General features: G+C 37.2%; 1 protein-coding gene and 1 non-coding gene across 2 annotated transcripts; one reads left to right on the top strand and one right to left on the bottom strand.

Annotated features, from left to right (window-relative positions):
* Nucleotides 1–3,870: 3,870 nt before the first annotated feature.
* On the bottom strand, nt 3,871–3,978 carry LOC112713211 (small nucleolar RNA R71). The gene has a single exon (XR_003158186.1). It is a non-coding gene; the product is annotated as a small nucleolar RNA R71 (small nucleolar RNA).
* Nucleotides 3,979–23,934: 19,956 nt separating this feature from the next.
* LOC112711191 (uncharacterized) lies at nt 23,935–25,277 on the top strand. Its single transcript, XM_072202098.1, has 2 exons — nt 23,935–25,193; nt 25,256–25,277. The coding sequence occupies exons 1-2, from the start codon at nt 23,935–23,937 to the stop codon at nt 25,275–25,277; spliced, it is 1,281 nt and encodes a 426-aa protein (XP_072058199.1).
* The last annotated feature ends 245 nt before the right edge of the window (nt 25,278–25,522 follow it).

Below are 25,522 nucleotides of genomic sequence, written 5' to 3'. Positions count from 1 at the left end.
TGCAATTCTAGTGAAAAAAAAGGATAAATTCTTCCTAATCTAAGCAACAAAATAAACCTTTAGTTGTTCAAACTCGAATAATCCCCGGCAACGGCGCCAAAAACTTGGTGCACGAAATTGAAAATCACAATTCTTGACAATTCCGCACAACTAACCAGCAAGTGCACTGGGTCGTCCAAGTAATACCTTACGTGAGTAAGGGTCGATCCCACGGAGATTATTAGTTTGAAGCAATCTATGTTTATTTTATTGATCTTAGTCAGGATGTCAATAAGGTTATTTGAATTTGATTGCAAGAAGTAAAAGTATTTGGAATAAGTAATTGTTACTTTATTAATGAAGAACATGTTGGGGTTTTGGAGATGCTTTGTCCTCTGACTTCAACTCTTCCTTGAAATCCTTTTCCACACGCAAGGCTCCTTCCATGGCAAGCTATATGTAGGGTGTCACCATTGTCAGTGGCTACCTCCCATCCTCTCAGTAAAAATGGTCCAGATGCTCTGTCACAGCACGGCTAATCAGCTGTTGGTTCTCGATCATGTTGGAATAGAATCCATTGACCCTTTTGCGTAGGTCATCACGCCCAGCAATCGCGAGTTTGAAGCTCGTCACAGCCATTCGATCCTTGAACCTACTCAGAATACCACAGACAAGGTTTAGACTTTCCGGATCCTCAAGAGTGGCCGCCATCAATTCTAGCTTATACCAAGAAGATTCTGATTAAGGAATCTAAGAGAAGCTCATTCAGTCTGATGTAGAACGGAGGTGGTTGTCAGGCACACGTTCATGGATCTGAGGAAGGTGATGAGTGTCACGGATCATCACCTTCTTCATTTTTAAGCGCAAATGAACATCTTAGATAGGAACAAGCGTGTTTAAATGGAAAACAAAGGTAATTGTATTAATTCATTGAGACGCTGCAGAGCTCCTCACCCCCAACAATGGAGTTTAGAGACTCATGCTGCCAAGGAATATAAAATCCAGTTCTATAGACGTCATGAGGTACAAGATAAGTCTCTAAAAGTTGTTTTAAATAGTAAACTAGTAACCTAGGTTTATAGAAAATGAGTAAACTATGATAGATAGCGCAGAAATCCACTTCTGGGCCCAACTTGGTGTGTGCTGGGGCTGAGACTTAAGCTTCTCACATGCCTGGGCTGTTTTGGGCGTTCAACGCCAGGTTGTAACCTGTTTCTGGCGTTGAACTCCAACTTGTAACTTGTTTCTGGCGCTGGACGCCAGACTGCATCATGGAACTGGCGTTGAATGCCATTTTACGTCGTCTATCCTTGAGCAAAGTATGGACTATTATATATTGCTGGAAAGCCCTGGATGTCTACTTTCCAACACAATTAAGAGCGCGCCATTTGGAGTTCTATAGCTCCCAAAAATCTATTTCGAGTGCAGGGAGGTCAGAATCCAACAGCATCAGCAGTCCTTTTTAGCCTAAACCAGATTTTTGCTCAGCTCCCTCAATTTCAGCCAGAAATTACCTGAAATCACAGAAAAATACAAAAACTCATAGTAAAGTCCAGAAATATGATTTTTGCTTAAAAACTAATAAAATTCTATTAAAAACTAATTAAAACATACTAAAATCTACATGAAATTACCCCCAAAAAGCGTATAAAATATCCGCTCATCAGTGCACCAAGTTTTTGGCGCCGTTGCCGGGGAGTGTTGAGTTTGGACAACTGACGGTTCATCTTGTTGCTTAGATTAGGCATTTTTCTTCAGAGTTTCAAGAATGAATTCTAGAGTTTCATGATGATCTGTTGAAGTCTAGCTGGCTGAGAAGCCATGTCTAATCTTATTGGACCGAGATTTTGACTTATCAGCACAAGAGCTTGTTGATTTCTATCAATTCTGCTGTTGTGAGCAATGATCTGCTAAAGCTTGGCTGGCCATTGGCCATGTCTAGTGTTTTGGACCGGAGCTTTTTTTGAAAGCTTGGCTGGCTATGAAGCCATGTCTAATTCCTGAACCGGAGTCTTAGACTAGCATTGCAATGATTCCTGGAATTCTCATTAAGAATTTTGATATCTTTATTTTCTTTTTCCACTTAATTTTCGAAAAATCCAAAAAAATTTACAAAATCATAAAAACCAAAAATATTTTATGTTTCTTGTTGAGTCTAGAGTCTCATTTTAAGTTTGGTGTCAATTGCATGTTTTTGTTCTTCTTGCATTCATTCATGTGTCTTAAGTGATCTTCAAGATGTTCTTGATGATTTACTTACTCTGATCTTTAATTCTCTTGTCTTGAGTATTTTTTGTTGTTTGTCATATGCATTCTCAACTTGTTAGTGTCAGTAGTATACAAACTTCTAGGTTTGGTGTCCTGCATGCATTGTTTATTTGATTTTAGTTGCATTTTGATTATTCCTCATTATTAAAAATCCAAAAATAAAATTTTAATTTGTGTCTTTTCAAGTCAATAATACAGAGAATTGAAGATTCAGAACATACAGCAGAGGAATTACACAGAAAAAGTTGGGCGTTCAAAACGCCCAGTGAGGAAGACAAACTGGCGTTTAACGCCAGCCAGGGTGCCTGGTTGGGCGTTTAACGCCCAAAAGGGTAGTGCTTTGGGCGTTAAACACCAGAATGTGCACCATTCTGGGCGTTCAACGCCAGGATGGCACAAGAGGGAAGATTCTGTTTTCAATTCAAATTTTTTCAAGTTTTCAAAATTTTTCAAAATCAAATCTTTTTCAAATCAAATCTTTTCAATCAAATCTTTTTCAAAATCAATTTCTTCCCATTTTCAAAATACTTGCTATCAATCAATGATTTGATTCAACATTTCAAGTATGTTGCCTTTTCTGTTGAGAAAGGTTTAATGTTTGAATCATATCTTTTCTTGTTAGCCAAGTCATTAATTTTCAAAATCAAATCTTTTTAAATTGTTTTTCAAATCAGATCTTCTCAATCATGTCTTTTTAAAATTATATCTTTTTCAATCATATCTTCTTAAATCTCATCTTTTTCAAAATAGTTTTCAATCATATCTTTTTAATTTCTAATTTCAAAATCTTTTTCAAAAATCACTTGATTTCTTTTCCACTCTTAGTTTTCGAAAATCAATTAGTATTTTTCAAAATGTTTTTAAAATCCTTTTAATTTATTTTCAAAAATTTCTTCCCCTCTTTTCACATCCTTCTATTTATGGACTAACACTCATCCTTAATGCACAATTCGAACTCCATCTTTCTTGATAAGTTCAAATTTTCTACCTCTTCCTTCTATTTTTCTTTTTCTCTGACACCTCAAGGAATCTCTATACTGTGACATAGAGGATTCTATATTTTCTTGTTTTCTTCTCTTTCATATGAGCAGGAGTAAAGACAAAAGTATTCTTTTTGAGGCTGACCCTGAACCTGAAAGGACCTTGAAGCGAAAGCTAAGAGAAGCTAAAACACAATTCTCTGTAGAGGACCTAACAGAAATCTTCAAAGAAGAAGACATGGCAGCCGAAAACAACAACAATGCCAACAATGCAAGGAAGGTACTGGGTGACTTTACTGCACCTACTCCCGACTTCTATGGGAGAAGCATCTCTATCCCTGCCCTTGGAGCAAACAACTTTGAGCTTAAGCCTCAATTAGTTTCTCTAATGCAACAGAATTGCAAGTTTCATGGACTTCCATTGGAAGATCCTCATCAGTTTCTAGCTGAGTTCTTGCAAATCTGTGACACTGTCAAAACCAATGGGGTTGACCCTGAGGTCTATAGACTTATGCTATTCCCTTTTGCTGTAAGAGACAGAGCTAGGATATGGTTGGATTCACAACCTAAAGAAAGCTTGAACTCTTGGGAAAAGCTAGTCAATGCCTTCTTGGCAAAGTTCTTTCCACCTCCAAAATTGAGTAAGCTTAGAGTGGAAGTCCAAACCTTCAGACAGAAGGAAGGTGAATCCCTCTATGAAGCTTGGGAAAGATACAAACAATTGATCAGAAAGTGTCCTTCTGACATGCTTTCTGAATGGAGCATCATAGGTATCTTCTATGATGGTTTGTCTGAACTGTCCAAGATGTCATTGGATAGTTCTGATGGAGACTCTCTTCATCTAAAGAAGACGCCTGCAGAAGCTCAAGAACTGATTGAAATGGTTGCAAATAACCAATTCATGTACACTTCTGAAAGGAATCCTGTAAACAATGGGACGAATCAGAAGAAAGGAGTTCTTGAGATTGATACCCTGAATGCTATATTGGCTCAGAACAAAATATTGACTTAGCAAGTCAATTTGATTTCTCAAAGTCTGTCTGGAATGCAAGCTGTACCAGGCAGTACTAAGGACGCTTCATCTGAAGAAGAAGCTTATGATCCTGAGAACCCTTCAATGGAAGAGGTGAATTACATGGGAGAATCCTATGGAAACACCTATAATCCTTCATGGAAAAATCATCTAAATCTTTCATGGAAGGATCAACAGAGACCTCAACAAGGTTTCAACAACAATAATGGTGGAAGAAACAGGTTTAGCAATGGCAAGCCTTTTCCATCATCTTCTCAGCAACAGACAGAGAATTCTAAGCAGAGCCACTCTGACTTAGCAACCATGGTCTCTGATCTAATCAAAACCACTCAAAGTTTCATGACTGAAATAAGGTCCTCCATTAGAAACTTGGAGGCACAAGTGGGTCAGCTGAGTAAGAAAATTACTGAACTCCCTCCTAGCACTCTTCCAAGCAATACAGAAGAGAATCCAAAAGGAGAATGTAAGGCCATCAACATGGCCGAACTTGGAGAGGATGAAGAGGCAGTGAGCGCCACTGAGGAAGACCTCAATGGACGTCCACTGGCCTCCAATGAGTTCCCTAATGAGGAACCATGGGAATCTGAGGCTCACACTGAGACCATAGAGATTCCAATGGATTTACTTCTGCCATTCATGAGCTCTGATGAGTATTCTTCCTCTGAAGAGGATGAGTATGTCACTGAAGAGCAAGTTGCTAAATACCTTGGAGCAATCATGAAGCTAAATGACAAGTTATTTGGTAATGAGACTTGGGAGAATGAACCTCCTTTGCTCACCAAAGAACTGGATGACTTGTCTAGGCAGAAACTACCTCAAAAGAGACAAGATCCTGGAAAGTTCTCAATACCTTGTACCATAGGCACCATGACCTTTAAAAAGGCTCTGTGTGACCTAGGGTCAAGTGTAAACCTCATGCCTCTCTCTGTAATAGAGAAGCTAGGGATCTTTGAGGTACAAGTTGCAAGAATCTCACTAGAGATGGCAGACAATTCAAGAAAATAAGCTTATGGACTTGTAGAGGATGTTTTGGTAAAAGTTGAAGACCATTACATCCCTGCTGATTTCATAGTCCTAGAGACTGGGAAGTGCATGGATGAATCCATCATCCTTGGCAGACCCTTCCTAACCACAGCAAAGGCTGTGATTGATGTTGACAGAGGAGAATTGATCATTCAAGTGAATGAAAAATCCCTTGTGTTTAAGACTCAAGGATATCCCTCTGTAACCATGGAGAGGAAGCATGAAGAGCTTCTCTCAAAACAGAGCCAAACAGAGCCCCCACAGTCAAACTCTAAGTTTGGTGTTGGGAGGTTCCAACATTGCTCTGAGTATCTGTGAGGCTCCATGAGAGCCCACTGTCAAGCTACTGACATTAAAGAAGCGCTTGTTGGGAGGCAACCCAATGTTATATTTAATCCATTTTCCTTTGTTATTTCATGTTTTCTGTAGGTTGATGATCATGAGAAGTCACAAAATCAGTTGAAAAAGCAAAAACAGAATGAAAAACAGAAAGAAAAATAGCACACCCTGGAGGAAGACCTTCCTGGCGTTTAAACGCCAGTAAGGGTAGCAAATGGGCGTTTAACGCCCAGTCTGGCACCATTCTGGGCGTTTAACGCCAGAAAGGGGCACCAGACTGGCGTTAAATGCCAGGAAAGGGCAAGAAGATGGCGTTAAACGCCAGAAATGGGCACCAGCCCGGCGTTTAATGCCCGAATTGGCACAGAGAGCATTTTTGCTCGCCACTTGGTACAGGGATGAATTTTCCTTGACACCTCAGGATCTGTGGACCCCACAGGATCCCAACCTACCCCACCACTCTCTCTTCTTCACCCATTCACCAATCACCTCAACACCTCTTCCCCAAAAACCCTTCACCTATCAAATCCCATCTTTCTCTTCACCACTCACATCCATCCTTCATAAAACCCCACCTACCTCACCATTCAAATTCAAACCACTTTCCCTCCCAAACCCACCCTCCCATAGCCGACCCCTACCCCTCTCTCCACTCCTATATAAACCCATCTTCACCCCTTCATTTTCACACAACCTAAACACTACTTCTCCCCCTTTGGCCGAACCACAAAGCCATCACCATCTCCTTCATTTCTTCTTCTTCTACTCTCTTCTTTCTTCTTTTGCTCGAGGATGAGCAAACCTTTTAAGTTTGGTGTGGTAAAAGCATTGCTTTTTGTTTTTCCATAACCATTTATGGCATCCAAGGCCGGAGAAACCTCTAAAAAGAGGAAAGGGAAGGCAAAAGCTTCCACATCCGAGTCATGGGAGATGGAGAGATTCATCTCAAGGGTGCATCAAGACCACTTCTATGAAGTTGTAGCCTTAAAGAAGGTGATCCCCGAGGTCCCTTTCAAACTCAAAAAGAGTGAATATCCGGAGATCCAACATGAGATCCGAAGAAGAGGTTGGGAAGTTCTTACCAACCCCATTCAACAAGTCGGAATCTTAATGGTTTAAGAGTTCTATGCCAATGCATGGATCACCAAGAACCATGATCAACGTGTGAACCCGGACCCAAAGAATTGGCTTACAATGGTTCGGGGGAAATACTTGGATTTTAGTCCGGAAAATGTAAGGTTGGCATTCAACTTGCCCATGATGCAAGGAGATGAACACCCTTACACTAGAAGGGTCAACTTTGATCAAAGGTTGGACCAAGTCCTCATAGACATTTGTGAAGAGGGCGCTCAATGGAAGAGAGATTCAAGAGGAAAGCCGGTTTAACTGAGAAGGCATAACCTCAAGCCCGTGGCTAGGGGATGGTTGGAGTTTATCCAACACTCAATCATTCCAACTAGCAACCGGTCCGAAGTTACTATAGACCGGGCCATCATGATTCATAGCATCATGATTGGAGAAGAAATAAAAGTTCATGAGGTTATAGCCCAAGAACTTTATAAGGTGGCGGACAAGTCCTCTACCTTGGCAAGGTTAGCCTTTCCTCATCTCATTTGTCACCTCTGTTATTCAGTTGGAATTGACATAGAGGGAGACATCCCCATTGATGAGGACAAGCCCATCACTAAGAAAAGGATGGAGCAAACAAGAGATGCCACTCATCATGAAATCCCTGAGATGCCTCAAGGGATGCACTTTCCTCCACAAAACTATTGGGAGCAAATCAACACCTCCCTAGGAGAATTGAGTTCCAACATGGGACAACTAAGGGTGGAGCACCAAGAACATTCCATCCTCCTCCATGAAATTAGAGAAGATGAAAGAATCATGAGAGAGGAGAAACAAAGGCAAGAAAGAGACATTGAGGAGCTCAAGCACTCCATAAGATCTTCAAGAGGAAGAACAAGCCGCCATCACTAAGGTGGACCCGTTCTTTAATCTCCTTGTTCTTTATTTTTCTATTTTTCGAAAAATCATGCTTATGTCTATCCATGTTTGTGTCTTATGATCATTAGTGTCTTAGTGTCAATGCCTTAAAGTTATGAATGTCCTATGAATCCATCACCTTTCTTAAATGAAAAATGTTCTTAATTGAAAAAGAGAAGAATTGCATGAATTTTGAATTTTATAACAGATTAATTATTTTGATGTGGTGGCAATATTTTGGTTTCTGAATGTATGCTTAAACAGTGCATAAATCTTTTGAATTTGTTGTTCATGACTGTTGGCTCTTGAAAGAATGATGAAAAAGGAGACATGTTACTGAGGATCTGAAAAATCATAAAAATGATTCTTGAAGCAAGAAAAAGCAGTGAAAGAGTGTGCTTAAGAACCCTGGACACCTCTAATTGGGGACTCTAGCAAAGCTGAGTCACAATCTGAAAAGGTTCACCCAATTATGTGTCTGTGGCATGTATGTATCCGGTGGTAATACTGGAAGACAAAGTGCTTTGGGCCACGGCCAAGACTCATAAAGTAGCTGTGTTCAAGAATCATCATACTTAACTAGGAGAATCAATAACACTATCTGGATTCTGAGTTCCTATAGAAGCCAATCATTCTGAATTTCAAAGGATAGAGTGAGATGCCAAAACTATTCAGAGGCAAAAAGCTAAAGCCCCGCTCATCTAATTAATACTGATCTTCATAGATGTTTTTGGAATTCATTGCATATTCTCTTCTCTTTATCTTATTTGATTTTCAGTTGCTTAGGGACAAGCAACAATTTAAGTTTGGTGTTGTGATGAGCGGATAATTTATACGCTTTTTGGCATTGTTTTTAGTATGTTTTTAGTATGTTTTAGTTAGTTTTTAGTATATTTCTATTAGTTTTTATTTAAAATTCACTTTTCTGGACATTACTATGCGTTTGTGTGTTTTTCTGTGATTTCAGGTATTTTCTGGCTGAAATTGAGGGACTTGAGCAAAAATCTGATTCAGAGACTGAAAAGGACTGCAGATGCTGTTGGATTCTGACCTCCCTGCACTCGAAGTGGATTTTCTGGAGCTACAGAGACCTAATTGGCGCGCTCTCAACGGCTTGGAAAGTAAACATCCTGGGCTTTCCAGCAATATATAATAGTCCATACTTTGCCCGAGATTTGATGGCCCAAACTGGCATTCCAAATCAGCTCAAAACTGCCCGGCGTTAAACGCCGGAACTGGCACAAGAATGGGAGTTAAACGCCCAAACTAGCACAAAAGCTGGCGTTTAACTCCAAGAGAAGTCTCTACACGAAAATGCTTCAATGCTCAACCCAAGCACACACCAAGTGGGCCCGAAAGTGGATTTTTATGTAATTTACTCATCTTTGTAAACCCTAGGCTACTAGTTCTCTACAAATAGGACCTTTTACTATTGTATTTTCATCTTTGGACATCTAGTTCTTAGATCAGATCTTGGTTCTTCTGGTTCCCTCTCAGGGGCCGAAGCCAATGATCACTTTTGTTCTTATGTATTTTCAACAGTGGAGTTTCTACACACCATAGATTAAGGTGTGGAGCTCTGCTGTACCTCGAGTATTAATGTAATTACTATTGTCCTTCTATTCAATTCAGCTTGTTCTTATTCCAAGATATTCATTTGCACCCAAGAACATGATGAATGTGATGATTATGTGACACTCATCATCATTCTCACCTATGAACGAGTGCCTGACAACCACTTCTGTTCTACAAGCAAACAAGGCTTGAATGTTTATCTCTTGGATCCCTTAATCAGAATCTTCGTGGTATAAGCTAGAATTGATGGCGGCATTCAAGAGAATCCGGAAGGTCTAAACCTTGTCTGTGGTATTCTGAGTAGGATTCGATGATTGAATGACTGTGACGAGCTTCAAACTCGCGATTGTGGGGCGTTAGTGACAGACGCAAAAGAATCACTGGATTCTATTCCGACATGATCGAGAACCGACAGCTGAATAGCCGTGCCGTGACAAGGTGCATTGAACATTTTCACTGAGAGGATGGGGGGTAGCCACTGACAACGGTGAAACCCTACATACAGCTTGCCATGGAAAGGAGTAAGAAGGATTGGATGAAGATAGTAGGAAAGCAGAGAGACGGAAGGGACCAAGCATCTCTATACGCTTATCTGAAATTCCCACCAATGAATTACATAAGTATCTCTATCTTTATCTTTATGTTTTATTCATACATCATCCATAACCATTTGAGTCTGCCTGACTAAGATTTACAAGGTGATCATAGCTTGCTTCATACCAACAATCTCCGTGGGATCGACCCTTACTCGCGTAAGGTTTATTACTTGGACGACCCAGTACACTTGCTGGTTAGTTGTGCGAAGTTGTGATAAATAGTTGAGATTGCAATTGAGCGTACCATGTTGATGGCGCCATTGATGATCACAATTTCGTGCACCACTCAGCAAGCTTAACTAGCAGTAGCTCATCACCTCTCGTTCAATGCGATGAAAGGGATTCCAGCCTTGGGGGTGATTCGCTTCAAGGCATTTATCAATGGAATGGAGGTGCAGGTTTTAATAGATGGGGGTAGCTCATACAATTTCCTTCAACCAAGAGTTGTAAGGTTTTTGCAATTGGCAGTGGAACCATCACCAAGATTTCGGGTTGTTGTGGGAAATGGTCAAGTTATGGATGCCGAGGGATTTGTTAGAGAATTGTCGGTGCAAACTCAAGGTCATACATTGAAGATGCCAGCTTACCTCCTTCCGTTCTCCAGAGCTGACATGGTACTAGGTGGTACTTGGTTAAAAACTTTTAAGGAGCACTTAGCTAATTATGATGCTTTAAGAATTCGCTTCTTCCATCATGGAAAACTGATTACTCTACAGGAAGATTGCAACTATTTACCATAGGAGCCCCAATTTCATCATATCCGCAGGTTGCAAAACACAGATGCTATAGTGGAAGCATTTACCTTACAATTCACACAAGTGAAACAAGAGCAGTTGTCAGAAAAGTTGCTTGAATTACCTTCTGATATAGACCTAGAATTAGCATTACTACTGCATAATTATAAGGATGTATTTGACCAACCTGAAGGCTTACCACCTCAAAGAGTTCATGATCATTGCATTCCATTACTGAGCAATGCACCTCTAGTGAAAGTCAGACCTTATAGATATCCACATAGCCAAAAGGAACAAATTGAAGTGATGATTGAAGAAATGCTAAGAGAAGGTATTATTCAACCAAGTAAGAGTTCGTTCTCATCCCCTGTCTTATTGGTAAAAAAGAAAGATGGAACATGGCGCTTTTGCACAAATTATCGTGCTTTAAACGCAATTACAATCAAAGATTCTTTTCCTATTCCAACGGTGGATGAACTTCTTGATGAATTATTTGGTGCTAAATATTTTTCTAAATTGGACTTAAGATCTGGCTATCATCAAATATTGGTTACTCCCGAAGACAGGCATAAGACTGCTTTTAGGACTCACCAGGGGCACTACGAGTGGTTAGTAATGCCATTTGGTTTGACGAACGCACCAGCCACATTCCAAGCATTGATGAACGATATTTTTAGAGAGTTCTTGAGGAAGTTTGTTCTTGTATTTTTTGATGACATCTTATTTTATAGTTCTACATGGCCTTCACATTTGCATCACTTACAAGTTGTTTTGGAGATATTGAAACGAGAGTCTCTTTTTGCCAAACTTTCGAAGTGTTCTTTTGGTGCAGAAGAAATAGATTATTTGGGGCATACCATCAACGGACAAGGCCTGAATATGGAGAAAAATAAAATCATGGCAGTGGCAGAATGGCCAATTCCAATGAACTTGAAACAACTTAGGGGATTTTTGGGACTTACAGGCTATTACAGAAGATTTATCAAAGGGTATGCATCCATGGCTAGCCCTTTATCTGACCTATTGAAGAAAGATTCTTTTATATGGAATTCAGAAGCTGCTTCAGCTTTTGAGAAATTAAAGAGTGCTATCACATCTGCACCAGTCCTCGCCTTGCCGAATTTCGCTCAACCCTTCATCATTGAGACTGATGCATCTGGATCCGGGATTGGAGCTGTCTTAAGCCAAAGTGGTCACCCTATTGCCTATTTTTCAAAGAAATTATCCCCTAGAATGTAGAAACAGTCAGCATATGTTCGGGAACTTTATGCGATCACAGAAGGCATTGCCAAATTTAGGCATTACTTATTGGGACGAAAATTCATTATAAAAACTGATCAGAGAAGCTTGAAGTCGCTCTTGGAGCAATCCTTACACACACCAGAACAACAGCAATGGTTACATAAATTCCTTGGTTATAACTTTGAGATACAATATAAGCCGGGAAAAGAGAACATACCAGCTGATGCCTTGTCTAGAAGCCTCTTTGCTGCATGGTCTGAGCCACAAGTAACATGGTTACAACAACTACAACATGCTGTAAGTGATGATGCTGAGCTTAACCAAATTACACAAGCATGCATGGATCCCAACCAGATAGAATATCCAAATTACTCACACAGAAATGGAGTTTTGATGTGGAAGGATCGCATAGTTATTCCAGAAAAATCTCAACTGCTACAAGATGTCATGACTGAGTTTCATACCAGTAGGGTAGGGGGCCACTCAAGAATAGCACGAACAATTGAGAGAATATGTGCTCAATTTTACTGGCCCAAGATGCAACGTCAAATCAAAGCATTTGTCCTTAATTGTGTGGTATGCCAAAAGGCAAAGACTGAAAATCAGCTTCCATCGGGCCTCCTACAACCGCTTCCGATTCCTTCACAATTATGGAAAGATATATGTATGGATTTTATCACAGCACTACCTTCCGTTCAATCTTATACTACCATTATGGTGGTAATTGATAGGCTCTCTAAGTTTGCCCACCTTATTCCCCTCCGATCAGATTTCAATAGTGTTACAGTTGCTGAAGCCTTCATTAGTAATGTTGCAAAGTTATATGGATTTCCCAAGTCCATAGTTTCAGATCGGGACAAGGTCTTTATTAGTCATTTTTGGCAGCAGTTGTTCAAGCTGCAAGGCACTACACTCACAATGAGTTCTTCTTACTATCCCCAAACCGATGGCCAAAGTGAAGTTCTTAACAAGACTTTAGAGATGTACTTACGCTGCTTCTGCTATGAGAATCCAAAAGGTTGGCTGAAACTTCTCCCATGGGCTCAATATTGGTATAACACTTCATTCCACAACCATATCAAGATGACTCCTTATAAGGCATTATTTGGCAAGGATCCCCCGAGACCCATGCGATACCACAAGAATTCCAATGATGCACCTCACTTACAAACTATGTTGCAAGAACGAGACCAGCTTCTTGAGAGGCTCAAAGTTAACATTTCCAAAACTCAACAATTTATGAAAGATCATGCTGATGAAAAGAGACGACACTGGGAGTTACAAGAAGGGGACATGGTGCTGGTTAAATTACAGCCATATCGTCAACAATCGGTTGCGTTACGAAAGAATTATAAATTAGGGATGAGATTCTTTGGTCCCTTTAAAATTCTCTCCAAACTCAGCCCTGTTGCATACAAGCTGCAATTGCCAGAAGGTGCTAAAACACATCTAGTATTTCACATTTCTTTATTAAAGAAGTTTCGTGGGAATGATACTCAACAATATATTCCACTGCCATTGACAACTAATGAACAAGGTCCAATAATAATGCCACAAGTGATCTTAGCCAAAAAGGTGATTATGCAAGGCGATAGTGAGGTACTCCAGCTGTTGGTGCAATGGGAAGGCACTCCTCAAGAACTTGCCACATGGGAAGATGCTAAAGAGTTCATGAAGTCTTTTCCTCACTTCAACCTTGAGGATAAGGTTGTCTTTAAAGGGGAGAGTATTGTAATGAATAAAGAAAATGAAGTAAGGACAAAAGGGGTAATTCAATCACAAAGAAAGCCAAATGCAGAGTTAGTTAGAGTTGAGAGACAGATGGCAACAGATCAAATACGCAAAAGTTTGAGGCAAAAACAAACAAATACTCAACTCAAGGACTATGTGCTGTAGGCAATAAGTGGTAATTCTTTTTCTATCTGAATATTCTTCTCTTCCCTCTGCTCTCTCTCTAGTCACTAAATCTCTTATTATTGTTAGGTTTATTTCCTTGGAAGAAGACTTAAAGGCTTGTGCTACATCTACTGTTTGAAGACTTTCATTATTTTCATTGAATTCTTTTTGTATGGTTGGCTATTGTCACATTAAAGAGCCATTATGAACTCTTGCTATTAATTCTGGTTTATTTTCCTTTCTAGTTAATTCTAGTTACGTTACAAAATATATACATGCATCACGTTTCATTGGTTATATAAATATATACATGCATCACGTTTCATTTTCTCTTCTTTTTGTTCCCTACTTCCCTTAGTCTGTTAGTCACTTTTGCCATGTAATAAGAAATGGAATAATAATAATAATAATAATAATAATAATAATAAAACTCAATTTATTTTTTGTTTTATTAAATTATTTTTTAATAAATAATTTAAATTTAATAAAATAAATAATAATTAAATTAAATTTTATTAATCATAAAATTTTATTTAATTATTTTTGTTAAAAATAGTTTTCTTAAAACCTACATCTTAATATAATATATTAACTCATAAATAACTAATTATTTAATTTTAAAAAATTCAGGTCTTATAATATAAGTGCAGTATGGCAATATTGCTTTTTTGAAGTTGATTTTTTTAATTAGTGTGTTCAAACTAAAATCACAGTAACAAAAAGAAGAACTTGTTCATAGAGACACAAAATTAAATCCATAAATAAGGGTTAAGTAACATGTGAACTCTCAATGGGCAAACTAGCAACCACACAAAATCAACTATTGGTGCTTATGGGCAGCGGGAGAAAGGTTATCGACGACAAAATAGGAGCACCTCACGACGTAGCTGCTTGACAGGTAGACACGGCAGGACGATGCTGATGGATTCTGGCTATGTGACGTCGATGGCTACTCCAACTTGATGATATCTGAAGAATGATTGGAGGAAGAAATTGGGTCCAACGGCAATGGCTGGAGGTGTTTCTCGTGGAAGTATTTAGCAGTGAAAGAAATTAGGATTAAGAGAGTGGCAGGGGTTTATGGATTTTGAACATTAGAAGAGTGAATTCTATTCTCTCCTAATGATGATAATAATGAAGGGCTTCACTCAGTGTAAATAAGCCTCAAAAGAATAATATACAACATATTTTTTTCACATTCGTTAGCCTAATAAAAAATTATGATATATATCACTGCTAACAATGTTAATACAATTATTCAAAAATTATGATATATATCACTGCTAACAATGTTAATACAATTATTCAAAAATTATGATATATATCACTGCTAATAATGTTAATAATAATAATAATAATAATAATAATAATAATAATAATAATAATAATAATAATGCTAACAATAATAGTATCAATAATAATAACTGTAATTGTTACATACGAGATATCAATAATGTCGCGCCTAATAACAAATATAAAAATTATAATTATTAATAAAAAACAAATACAGTATTAAAACTTGCCAATGAACCTAAAAAATATATAGGAGAAGCATATTATTAAAAAAAAGTATGAAAAATATATTATAAGTATTAACTATGGTACCGAGAGATAAAATTATATTTTGAAATATTTTGAAGAAAAAAAAGTGGTATTTACTTGTCCTATTATTCTCACCGTTAAAACTATATATAATATATCACAACATCTACTAAATCCAAAATTTTCAAAATTGAAGAACAAAGACAAATTATAAATCCTGTTTTGGAAAAAAAAATCATAAATTCTAATTAGAAAGAGAAAAAAAAACAAAAAGAAAAACCAAAAAGAAAGAAAGAGAAAACCGATTTTAAATATGTGAAAAAAAGAAAGAGAGAAGAAATGTTATGTCTTAACTCTTAAGTGTATGATATATTTGTGCTCTCTACCAGGTGTTTTATAGTAATTTCTTTTGTCCTAAGATCTTAATAGTTAAAAGATGTTGTGCTTAAAAAAATTTTAATAAGTATATGTGCTCATTACTTTGCTAAAATGACATAAGTTTTGTAGTCAGCAACATGTAATCAGCTGTACTATCTTATTGCAGATTCATTTAACGGGGAATATCTTTCTATTTTTTATACCCTTATTTCATATTAAAAAAATTAATGAAAGAATAATCTTAGCTGTCAATTGAATCTTGTCTCAAATAATTTCAAGTCACAAATATCTGAGTGGGATACATGAAGTCAACATAATTTTAATCTTGAAAGTGTTCCTTGCTACTGCATTAAGTTCACACTAACTAAAAAGACAAATCATTCAAGTCGAGTATATTAATGACATGCTAATTTTTCAATCACCAAATCCATTCAAAGACCATAAAAAATCAGATGTATCTTAGAAGATCAAATTAACAAGTCCAAACAACATGACTCAAAAGACTCCATTCTCTTCTGGTGTTTTATTGAGGTCAAAAGTAAGCATTGCAACATTGTTTACCGTGAAAACAATCTCCTCGGAAGTATCGTCTTTCACAAAGTCTTCCTCCTCCATCGAGTCTTGAACTACCTCCCCTGTTTCTTCTGGAGTCTCTTGAACATTCTCTCGAAATTAACCTAAAAGTTACACCAGAGCCAAGTAAATCCAATGTGCTACCAATTGTACGAAAAAAAATACCATGGTTAAGCATCACAATGTCAATTTATAGTTTGGCTTACGGTCCCAAAGTCATGCAAGCTTTCTTTTAATAAGGATGAATTTCTCCCAAGACGTAATATCAAGGTCAACAAAAAGAGGATTCTCATAGCGTGTCTGCGAAATGTCCAACAGTATATACATAAGAGATTGACAGCATATTTAGAAGGACTCTTTAGATTAATGATTGGCCCGGAATACAAAAATTCACCAAACAGCATTTAAATGGACCGGTGAGTAAGTTAACAGGTGTATAACTAAAATAAAGCAACCCATCTTTCTATGCTATCGAGCTTGCAGGGTTAAAGTAAATAGCTTATAAGAATCAACCACAATAAGTCAACACAGGAACTACTACATTGACAGATTACCACTACCACACAATTGACTAAATCTTAATAATTTTCAGCACTAATTCATCAACATAGGTCTGCATGTTAGAGCACCTATGTTCTGAATTGGAAGACCAACAGCTATACATGCAGGTCTTGGCATATATAGACTGGAAACTAAAGAAGCCATGCAATAGAATTACCTATAATAGAGCCATTGTATAGTTGGATCCATAGGCCTGTAAGTTCAGTATAAGTTTTAATTTAGGTGATTAATTATTAATAATTAATAACTAATTTATGGTGTTGACCATTGCTATAAAGTCCTCTATTATATGTCATCAACATATCAACCCACGAGCTCGCAAATATTTGAGTTCAAGATTTATAACCCAATAAAATAGAATTAGACGTATAATGTATCTGCACCCTTGTTAGATACGTACTATTCAGCACCTTTGTTATGAGTCAAGATTCAATAACTAGGTTTGAAAAGAGACTTTATACATTGACCAGAGCTTACTATATATATATATATATATATATATATATATACCGCTCAGATTGCGGCCAATCTTCCTAACCGCGCGCAGGCCGGGCTTAGAGCGCGTGAAACTCATCACTATCTTGTAAGGGCGTTGAGACCATAGCATGTTAAACGAAAGCGTATATATATATATATATATATATATATATATATATACACCTGAAAGTCTTAGTCCCAATTCACATAATTCTTTATAAATTTCCCGGGGGGGGGGACAAATAATATAATATTACTGTATAAAAAATTCATGATGATTTAATTGATTCTTAAATCTAAATCTTACTGTATTTGGTGTGATAGCTTTTTGTCTGTATTTGTTATGAACACAAAGCCAATTTTTTTGCGGTACTTTCTTCCAAATTGCTCTAATTTCTACAATATTGAGAGACTCAAACTGTGTAAGAACTTGGGTAGTGTCTTGTGTTTATAGGATAATAAATCACTCAAATTATTGTTGCAGTTTGAAAAAGTAAAAGGACCAAACTGTTGTCAGACATATTAGAGCATACCAACATAATGGGCCCAGGCACAAACTTAGCAGCCTGATCTATGTGAAAGTGTGCAGAGAATACATTCAGCCATGATTGAATAGGCGACTTGTTGAACCATAAGTCCCTTGCAAATAATGTTGCGTGCTCCAGCAAGGAGAACGGAGATGCCTGAACTATTGCCCTGAAAAATCAGACGCTAATGTTGCAAAGAAAGAAGTCCTTCTCTTCCAATTTCCCTGATAAGTCCCATCATGAAACAAGTAAGCAAAATAGCCTTACATATTTCCGTCAATCAACAGTTAAATCCTGCTGCTCTATATTTAAAAAAGCCAAATCAAATATCTGAAATCCTTAATAACTCGTAACAATTATTCGGCCAATCAAAAAACCATTATAAACCACCAGCAATTGCGACATTCATTGCTAGTACAGCAGCAAATTCTAAAAGAATAGTGTTTAAATGCACCATATTATACTAGGAGCATATGTATCACACCAACATTATTATAAACCCCTTACCAAATAATTTTATTTATAGACTACCTTAAATAGTAGAAAACTAAATAATTAGGCGTATATATATCACACCAGCTTCAGTGTGAACCCTGTGCACATAGATTTAATGATGAACTACCACGCTCGGCAAATAAATTTAATTAGGAGCAAATGTTCTATACCAGATTCATTATAAACCAGAAAATTCTAGAGTCAAATTAATTCATATAATCTTAATAACACTTAGTCATATCAATTTCTAGTCTTCTTTGTTGCCAAACACATCTAAGAAACAACAACCTCTTTACAAGTATCGAAGGAATCATTGGTGGGTTCTTTTAAAACGCCCTCCCTTTTGAGCAACAAACATTCCACGTCACACTCAGCCAACCCAGTCAAACTCGGTTGGGGGAAAAGTTCCACCTCACAATGTTCACATATATATATATATATATATATATATATATATATATATATATCACCCATGTCGAACAGATCTATTGGCTTTACATGCACTACTACATTCCATTCCTTATCAACCTCATCTTCCACATAGTATACAAGGTGAGCCTCTGATGCAAGAATGTATGGTTCGTCATCCTCTCTACCAGATGTGGTGTTTGCCCAGATACATCTAAACAAAACGACTGTGAATTGACGACTGTAATTCAACTCAATGATATCCGCTAGTTTTTCGTAATACGACATGCCACCAACCGCAACATTATTATCGCGCCTGCTTGCATAACTTCTAGTGTCAGAAGTGACAAGAACCACACTATTTTGAGTTTTCAGACCTTCTCTCCACAAGGTCCTAAACCTAAATCCATTTACGTTGTAAGATATAAAGCGGTTAGCTTGAACATTGGGGCCACATGCAAGCCACTACAGTTCGATCGAATGCCTGATGCTTCCCAAGGGAATCTAGTAGGGAATTGTTCCGAGGGTTACTTGAAACTGTAGGTTGATCTCGGACAAGATCTATGGTGGTGGTCAGTGCTGTCGTGTCTGACTTGTTGGACTTGGTGGTGCTGCTGATCCTTCATCACCGGAGGGTGGTGGTACTTGAAAGAGACTCCGATGCTTAAGTTAGCATGGGCTTTTTAGTAGGTTTTTAGTAGAATCAGAGTATAAGTTATACCTGGGTGCTCCAGTGTATTTATAATAGTGTGGAGTGACCTTTCTGGAGATAAGGTAGTTATCTTATCTTATCTTTGAGTGAAGTCATCTTATCTTTAAGGGGAACCACCTTTACCTTTGCAGGCTTTAACCGCCTTTAGATTTGGGCTGAGTTCCTTTAGTTTCGGCCTTCTTTGGGCTTCTCTAGCTATTTGGCCGAGCTCTTTGAGAAGAGGTCGGAAAATTCCAGGCCTTAAGAAGTCGGTCGACTATTTTTTAATCAGCCCGGGTCGTACAGCTCGACCCCGGGCATGAACAGGAACAATTTCACGTTTCATCAGTTTGGGATAGAAACAATAGGATACTGTATATAACAGGATTGATCATGACAGGCTTCACTTCACGCTTCAACTAATCGGGAAATTCTCTGTGCACAACACTGTCTATATGAGACTAGGACCTTGTCCTACTTCGCAACGTCCTCTTTGTGATGGTCCTTGATTAATCCATATTTGATGATAATTTTGGGTTAAATTGAGTGGATTTCATCATACAAACCTACACTTATTCCCTTAAATAGCATACTTTTGAGTTTTCCTCGTAAATTATGCTTGATTATGAAAACATGCTCTTTTGGACTTAATTTAGTCAATTTTATTCCATTTACATTCCATTCGATGCTTTGATATTTTTTGGCGAGTGATTTCAGATGAAATAGGTAGGAATGGCTTGGTAAGAATGGAAGAAGAGCATGCAAGAGGGAGGAAGCATGAAGAAACAAAGGAGAAAAGCACTACAAAGTGTGCATGCGCATAGCCTCTTGTGCGTACGTATAACCTGAGAATTCGGCCAAGTGTGCGTACGCATAGGTACTAGTGCGTGAATTCATTAAAAAGTCACGTGGCTCGTGTTTGGAAGGGTTTGGAGGCCCAAATCTGATGGTCTAGAGCTCATATTGGAGGGGCAACACTTGGAGAAGATAACATACCATTAGGAGTAGTTTTATATAATTTTTAGGAGGCTTTAGTTTTAGTTTTCTCTAAGTTTTCTCTCTACTTTCTTAGGGTTTTCATTAGGGTTTATATTCCATGTGCTATTTGCATTTTGGTCTTGGATTTTTGCTTGCCTCCATTGTAAGTATTTCTTAATTACTTCTTCTTATAGTTACAATTTTGATACTCTTTCTTGTAGTTAAAGTCATATTGTTAATATATATACTTTTTGAAATTTTGATTTCTTCTTGATGAATTTGATGATTGATGATTATTATATGCTTGGTTGAGTTAGTATTGTTGCTTTTGATCATTTGTTGCGCATAGTTTCAAGCACTTTCTCAATTTTGTCATGATTTGTGTTTATGGCCACCAAGTGTTTGCGGAAATGTCAATTTTGATTATGTGTTAAATGTTCACCTCTTGGCTTGGGGAAATGAGCATATGGGTTCCTAGAGTTAGAATGTTCGACATTTAGTGATAATTCTTGGATAGTTAATTATTCTTGTTTCCACTAACACTAACTTGTTGCTAAGGCAATCAGCAAGTGAGTTAGAATTTGTGGATTAAGAACAACTATGCTTACTTGACCTACTCTTCGATGTAAGGGTTACCTAAGTGAGATTAATCCATTACAATTTTCATAGTTGTGGTTGCAACAAACAAAGGATCCCCTAGCTCATCCTAAGCCAAGATTCCATTTATGCTTTGAATCACACACACACACACATACGTCAATCACTTTTATATCTTGTCCATATTACATAGATAGTTCTTTGATTCCTTTATTAGTTTATTACTTGCAATTTTTAATGTTATTTTATTCTTTTAATTGTTCATCTCTTTATTGAAAATCAGTTGATTATCATAACCTAAATGGTGCACTCATTGGCACTAGTTCTTGGGAGACAACTCGGGATTCTACTCCCGGATTTAAATTGGTTTTAAATTGTGACATCTCTAATCTAAACATTGGCTCACGAGTCGCCTTGTTGGTTGGGACTATACATGCAACGTTGAAATCCATCTTTCCTTTCTCCCCTTTTTGGGAGAAAAGAGAGAAATTCCTAACCGACGATCTGACTCGCACCAAATTTTTGGCGCCATTGCCGGGGAGCTAAGTGCAATGAGTGCTATAATTTTGGTTGTTGTGAATATGTGAAGAATGTGAATAGACACTTTTTGGATTATTTGTTTGCTTTTGTTGGTAATTAGGATTTTTGTTTCTTTTGTTAGTTGATGTTCTTTGTTCTTATTTTTTATTCTTCTCTATGAGCTATCACCCTCTTGGCTTGGAGTTTGGTTATTACGATGTTGTAGGGAATGGAAATCTTAATGATGGTGGCACCAAGGGTTGAGCTATCACTTGAGGGAGGAGCCACATTCATATGGTCAATCATCATGGTAACCTCCTCCTCCATACCACTATGATCATGCTTCATCCTATAGTGCATACCAACCACCATATTCCTATGAAGCCTACCCTCAAAATTCTTCTCAACAACAACACCCTCAAGCCTAACTACATCACCAATTACCTCTATGGGATCCACTTCCATACCCATCTCACAACCCACCTTATGAACCACCATCACTCTAACATTATTACTCCCATAATCAGCTTCACCAACCACCTCCATATACACCTCCTCAATGCCCTCACCCTTATGAACCAATCTCCATTTATGAAGACTTCCTCCCATATGATGAGCCTTCTATTCCACTTCAACCTCCCTTGGATGATAATGAGCAACAAGAATCGATCAAGCGTCATCAAGCTATTATGGCTACCTTGACTGAAGTCTTAGCCCGCTTAGACTTGCCACATTCATGCCACAACCAAAGTAATTTTGTGGATGAATGTGAAAAACTAACCTCAATTGAAGAAAGCGGGAAGGGGGAAGGTTTGGAACCCCAAGTGGAAGAGAAAGAATTGAAGTATGATTTGTCACAAGTGGATAAAGTTTAGCTTATTGAAGTTGAGGAACTGGTTGAAGAATTACTGAGGATTAAACAAGAAGTGGAGGCAATCAAAGAGGAGAGCGAGGGAGCAGAAATTTCAAGGCTATTGGAAGTCTCCCTTCTTAAGCAACCATCCAACACACCATTTAAGTGGGTAACAATATCATCCTTTAACTTCATTAACTCACATGAATATGCTTTCTTGGAAACAGATGCTCAACTTAGGATACTTTGTGGAGTGCTAAGTGAGAAAGAGATCAAGGTTGGGTTGCATGGTAGATTAAGGCTAGCTAAGTTTTTCCCTTCAAGATTTGAGTTCAAAGGATGGTGCAAGGCACAATTGAGAGGTTTTTAAAGAAGGATTTGGAGTCTTGATGGGAATTTAAGAAGTTGGTTGCCCCATTGCAAACTTGAAGATCAACAAGGAATGGTATCAACAAAAAAAGTGTGGGACCCCAAAGGACAAATAAAGATCAAGCATGGGTGGAGGATTGATGATTGAATTTTTGACGGTTTAGAATTTCACAAATGAATTCTCGTTGCAAGTATAGTTTCTAAACCAACAATAATCCTTTCATACAAAAGATTATTTGTCACAAGTAACAAACCCCTAAAATTAATAACCGAAGTATTCAAACCTCGGGTCATTCTCCCTAGCAGTGGCGGATCCACGGGGGGACCTAAGGTGGCCATGGTCCCCCCCAAATTTTTAAAAAAAAAATAGTAAATAGTAATAATTAATAATATTAAATTTTTTTATATATAATATTAAAAAAAATATAACTTACAAAATTTTATAAATTAAAAAAACTAAAAACTGCATTATGTATTAGATATTTGAATTATTGTTGCTCTTGTTAACAAATAGCCCATTCTAATAATTAATAAAAATGGTTCTATTATACTAGCCCAAGCCCATACTATTAATTAAAGTAACCCTAGTACATTTTTCAAATATTTGTTTCAAACTATCATAGGCATAGCGCCACTTTTCTCTCTCTTTTAGTGATTCCCAAACTTTTGGTCTTCTACTCTTCTCATTCTAATTTTCTTTCCATACCAAAACAAGACATACGAAGAAAAACCATTGAAGAGAAGTGAACAACAAAATATTAACCATTGAATGCACAACAAAGATTCAAAGAGGTATATTTCAATTTTTTTTAAGTTAATGACAATGTCAAGTATTATTTACATTATTTATTTAAAATAATTAATTTATTTTTTTTTATAATGGACAGTGTTCAAAGATTGAAGTGAGGACAAAACTCAATAGAATTATTTTTTTGTGAGACTTGGAACAAAAAATAATCAGGTAAATCAATAACTTTATTTTTGGTTATTATATATTTGTGTTTCTAAAATTATTTGTTATTGCTCAATAGGATTAATATTTTTTTTTTAAGAAAATAATATATATGCAATTATTTTTGTTTTTTTTTGTTAGATAGTTCAAGTTAAGTTAAAAATGTCAAAGATGAAAACAATTCACTCATTTTTCAAGAGAAAAGAGAGAATATATGATGAACAAAATTCAGCTTCAGATTCTTTGAGTAATGTTCAAAATATTATTGAACAACCTGTGACACAACTTGTTGAGCAAGATATTCAACCCCCTACTTCCAAAATAGCAAGGACTGAAATAGATCAAGTTAATATTGATACATTGATGCGTGATCCCGGAAAGCGTCCGCAAATTTGGAATTATCCTATCAATCAACAAGATGAAATCCGTAGAGCATACATAAAGTTTGGACCATATCAATTTATTATGGATGAGTACCCTCTTTCTGGTCTAGAAAGTCATCCTCGTCGTTTCAAAGCTCATTGGTTTAAGAGTTTTTCTTGGCTAGAATATTCGCCAGAAGTGGATGCTGCATTTTGTCTTCCATGCTATTTATTTTCTAGAAAATCAAGTCCATTCACATCAGGAGGATTTCGCAATTGGAAAAAAGTGAATAATGGAAAGGATTGTGCATTTTTATCTCATGTGGGTAAATCTCTTAATTCTCCTCATAATATTGCTGTTAAGTCTTGTAAAGATTTGCTTAATCAATTACGTCACATTGACAAAGTATTGGCTAAGCAAAGCTCACAACAAGTTTTAAGCAATAGATTGCGTCTTAAAGCCTCTATTGATACTGTCAAATGGTTAACGTTTCAAGCTTGTGCTTTTAGGGGACATGACGAGAGTCATGAGTCTCAGAATCGAGGAAATTTTCTTGAAATGTTAAAATTATTAGCTTCTTACAATAAAGAAGTGGATGCAGTTGTTTTGGATAATGCTCCTCAAAATGCAATATACACATCACCTTCTATTCAAAAGGAAATTCTACATGTTTTTGCTAGAAAGGTGCAAAATGAAATTCGCAATGAGATTGGTAATGCAAAGTTTTGTTTGATTGTTGATGAAGCTAGAGATGAATCTAGAAGAGAACAAATGGCACTTGTTGTTAGATTTGTTGATAAGCATGGATTTGTCAAAGAAAGGCTAATAGATGTTGTTCATGTCAAAGATACTACTTCTGCTACTCTAAAACAAGAGATTTGTTCTGCATTATCTCATCACAATCTCAACATTCAAAATGTTCGAGGTCAAGGGTATGACGGAGCTAGTAATATGCGTGGAGAGTGGAAAGGGTTACAAGCTTTAATTATTCAAGAATGTCCTTATGCATATTATGTTCATTGCTTTGCTCATCAATTACAGCTAGCTCTTGTTGCTGCGGCTAAAGAAGTTGTTGATGTTCATGCTTTTTTCCAAAGTTTGAGTAATATTATCAATGTTGTGTGCTCTTCTTGCAAACGCAATGATGAATTACGATCTGCTTATGCAACTGAAATTTCCCATTTAGTTGCAACTAATCAAATTGAAACAGGAAGAGGAGCAAATCAAATTGGCACATTAAAAAGATCAGGAGATACCAGGTGGAGCTCTCACTTCAACTCAATTTGTAGCCTTTTACGTATGTTTGGAGCAACAACTTCAGTTCTGGAAGATTTGGCTACTAATGGATCTACATATTCTCAACGTGGTGATGCTACTTATGCTCTTAAATCTTTATTATCATTTGATTTTGTTTTCATTTTGCATATGATGAAAGAAATCATGGGAATCACTGATAAACTTTGTCAAGCATTGCAACAAAAATCTCAAGACATTTTGAATGCTATGCATCTGGTTTCTAGTACAAAGTCATTGATTCAACAGTTAAGAGATAGTAGTTGGGGAGCACTTTTGGAGAAAGTTAGTTCTT

Source organism: Arachis hypogaea, chromosome 9, assembly GCF_003086295.3.
Source record: "Arachis hypogaea cultivar Tifrunner chromosome 9, arahy.Tifrunner.gnm2.J5K5, whole genome shotgun sequence".
NCBI lineage: Eukaryota > Viridiplantae > Streptophyta > Magnoliopsida > Fabales > Fabaceae > Arachis > Arachis hypogaea.
Note: the sequence above shows the minus strand (reverse complement) of the source record. Positions and strands in the feature narration are given on the sequence as shown.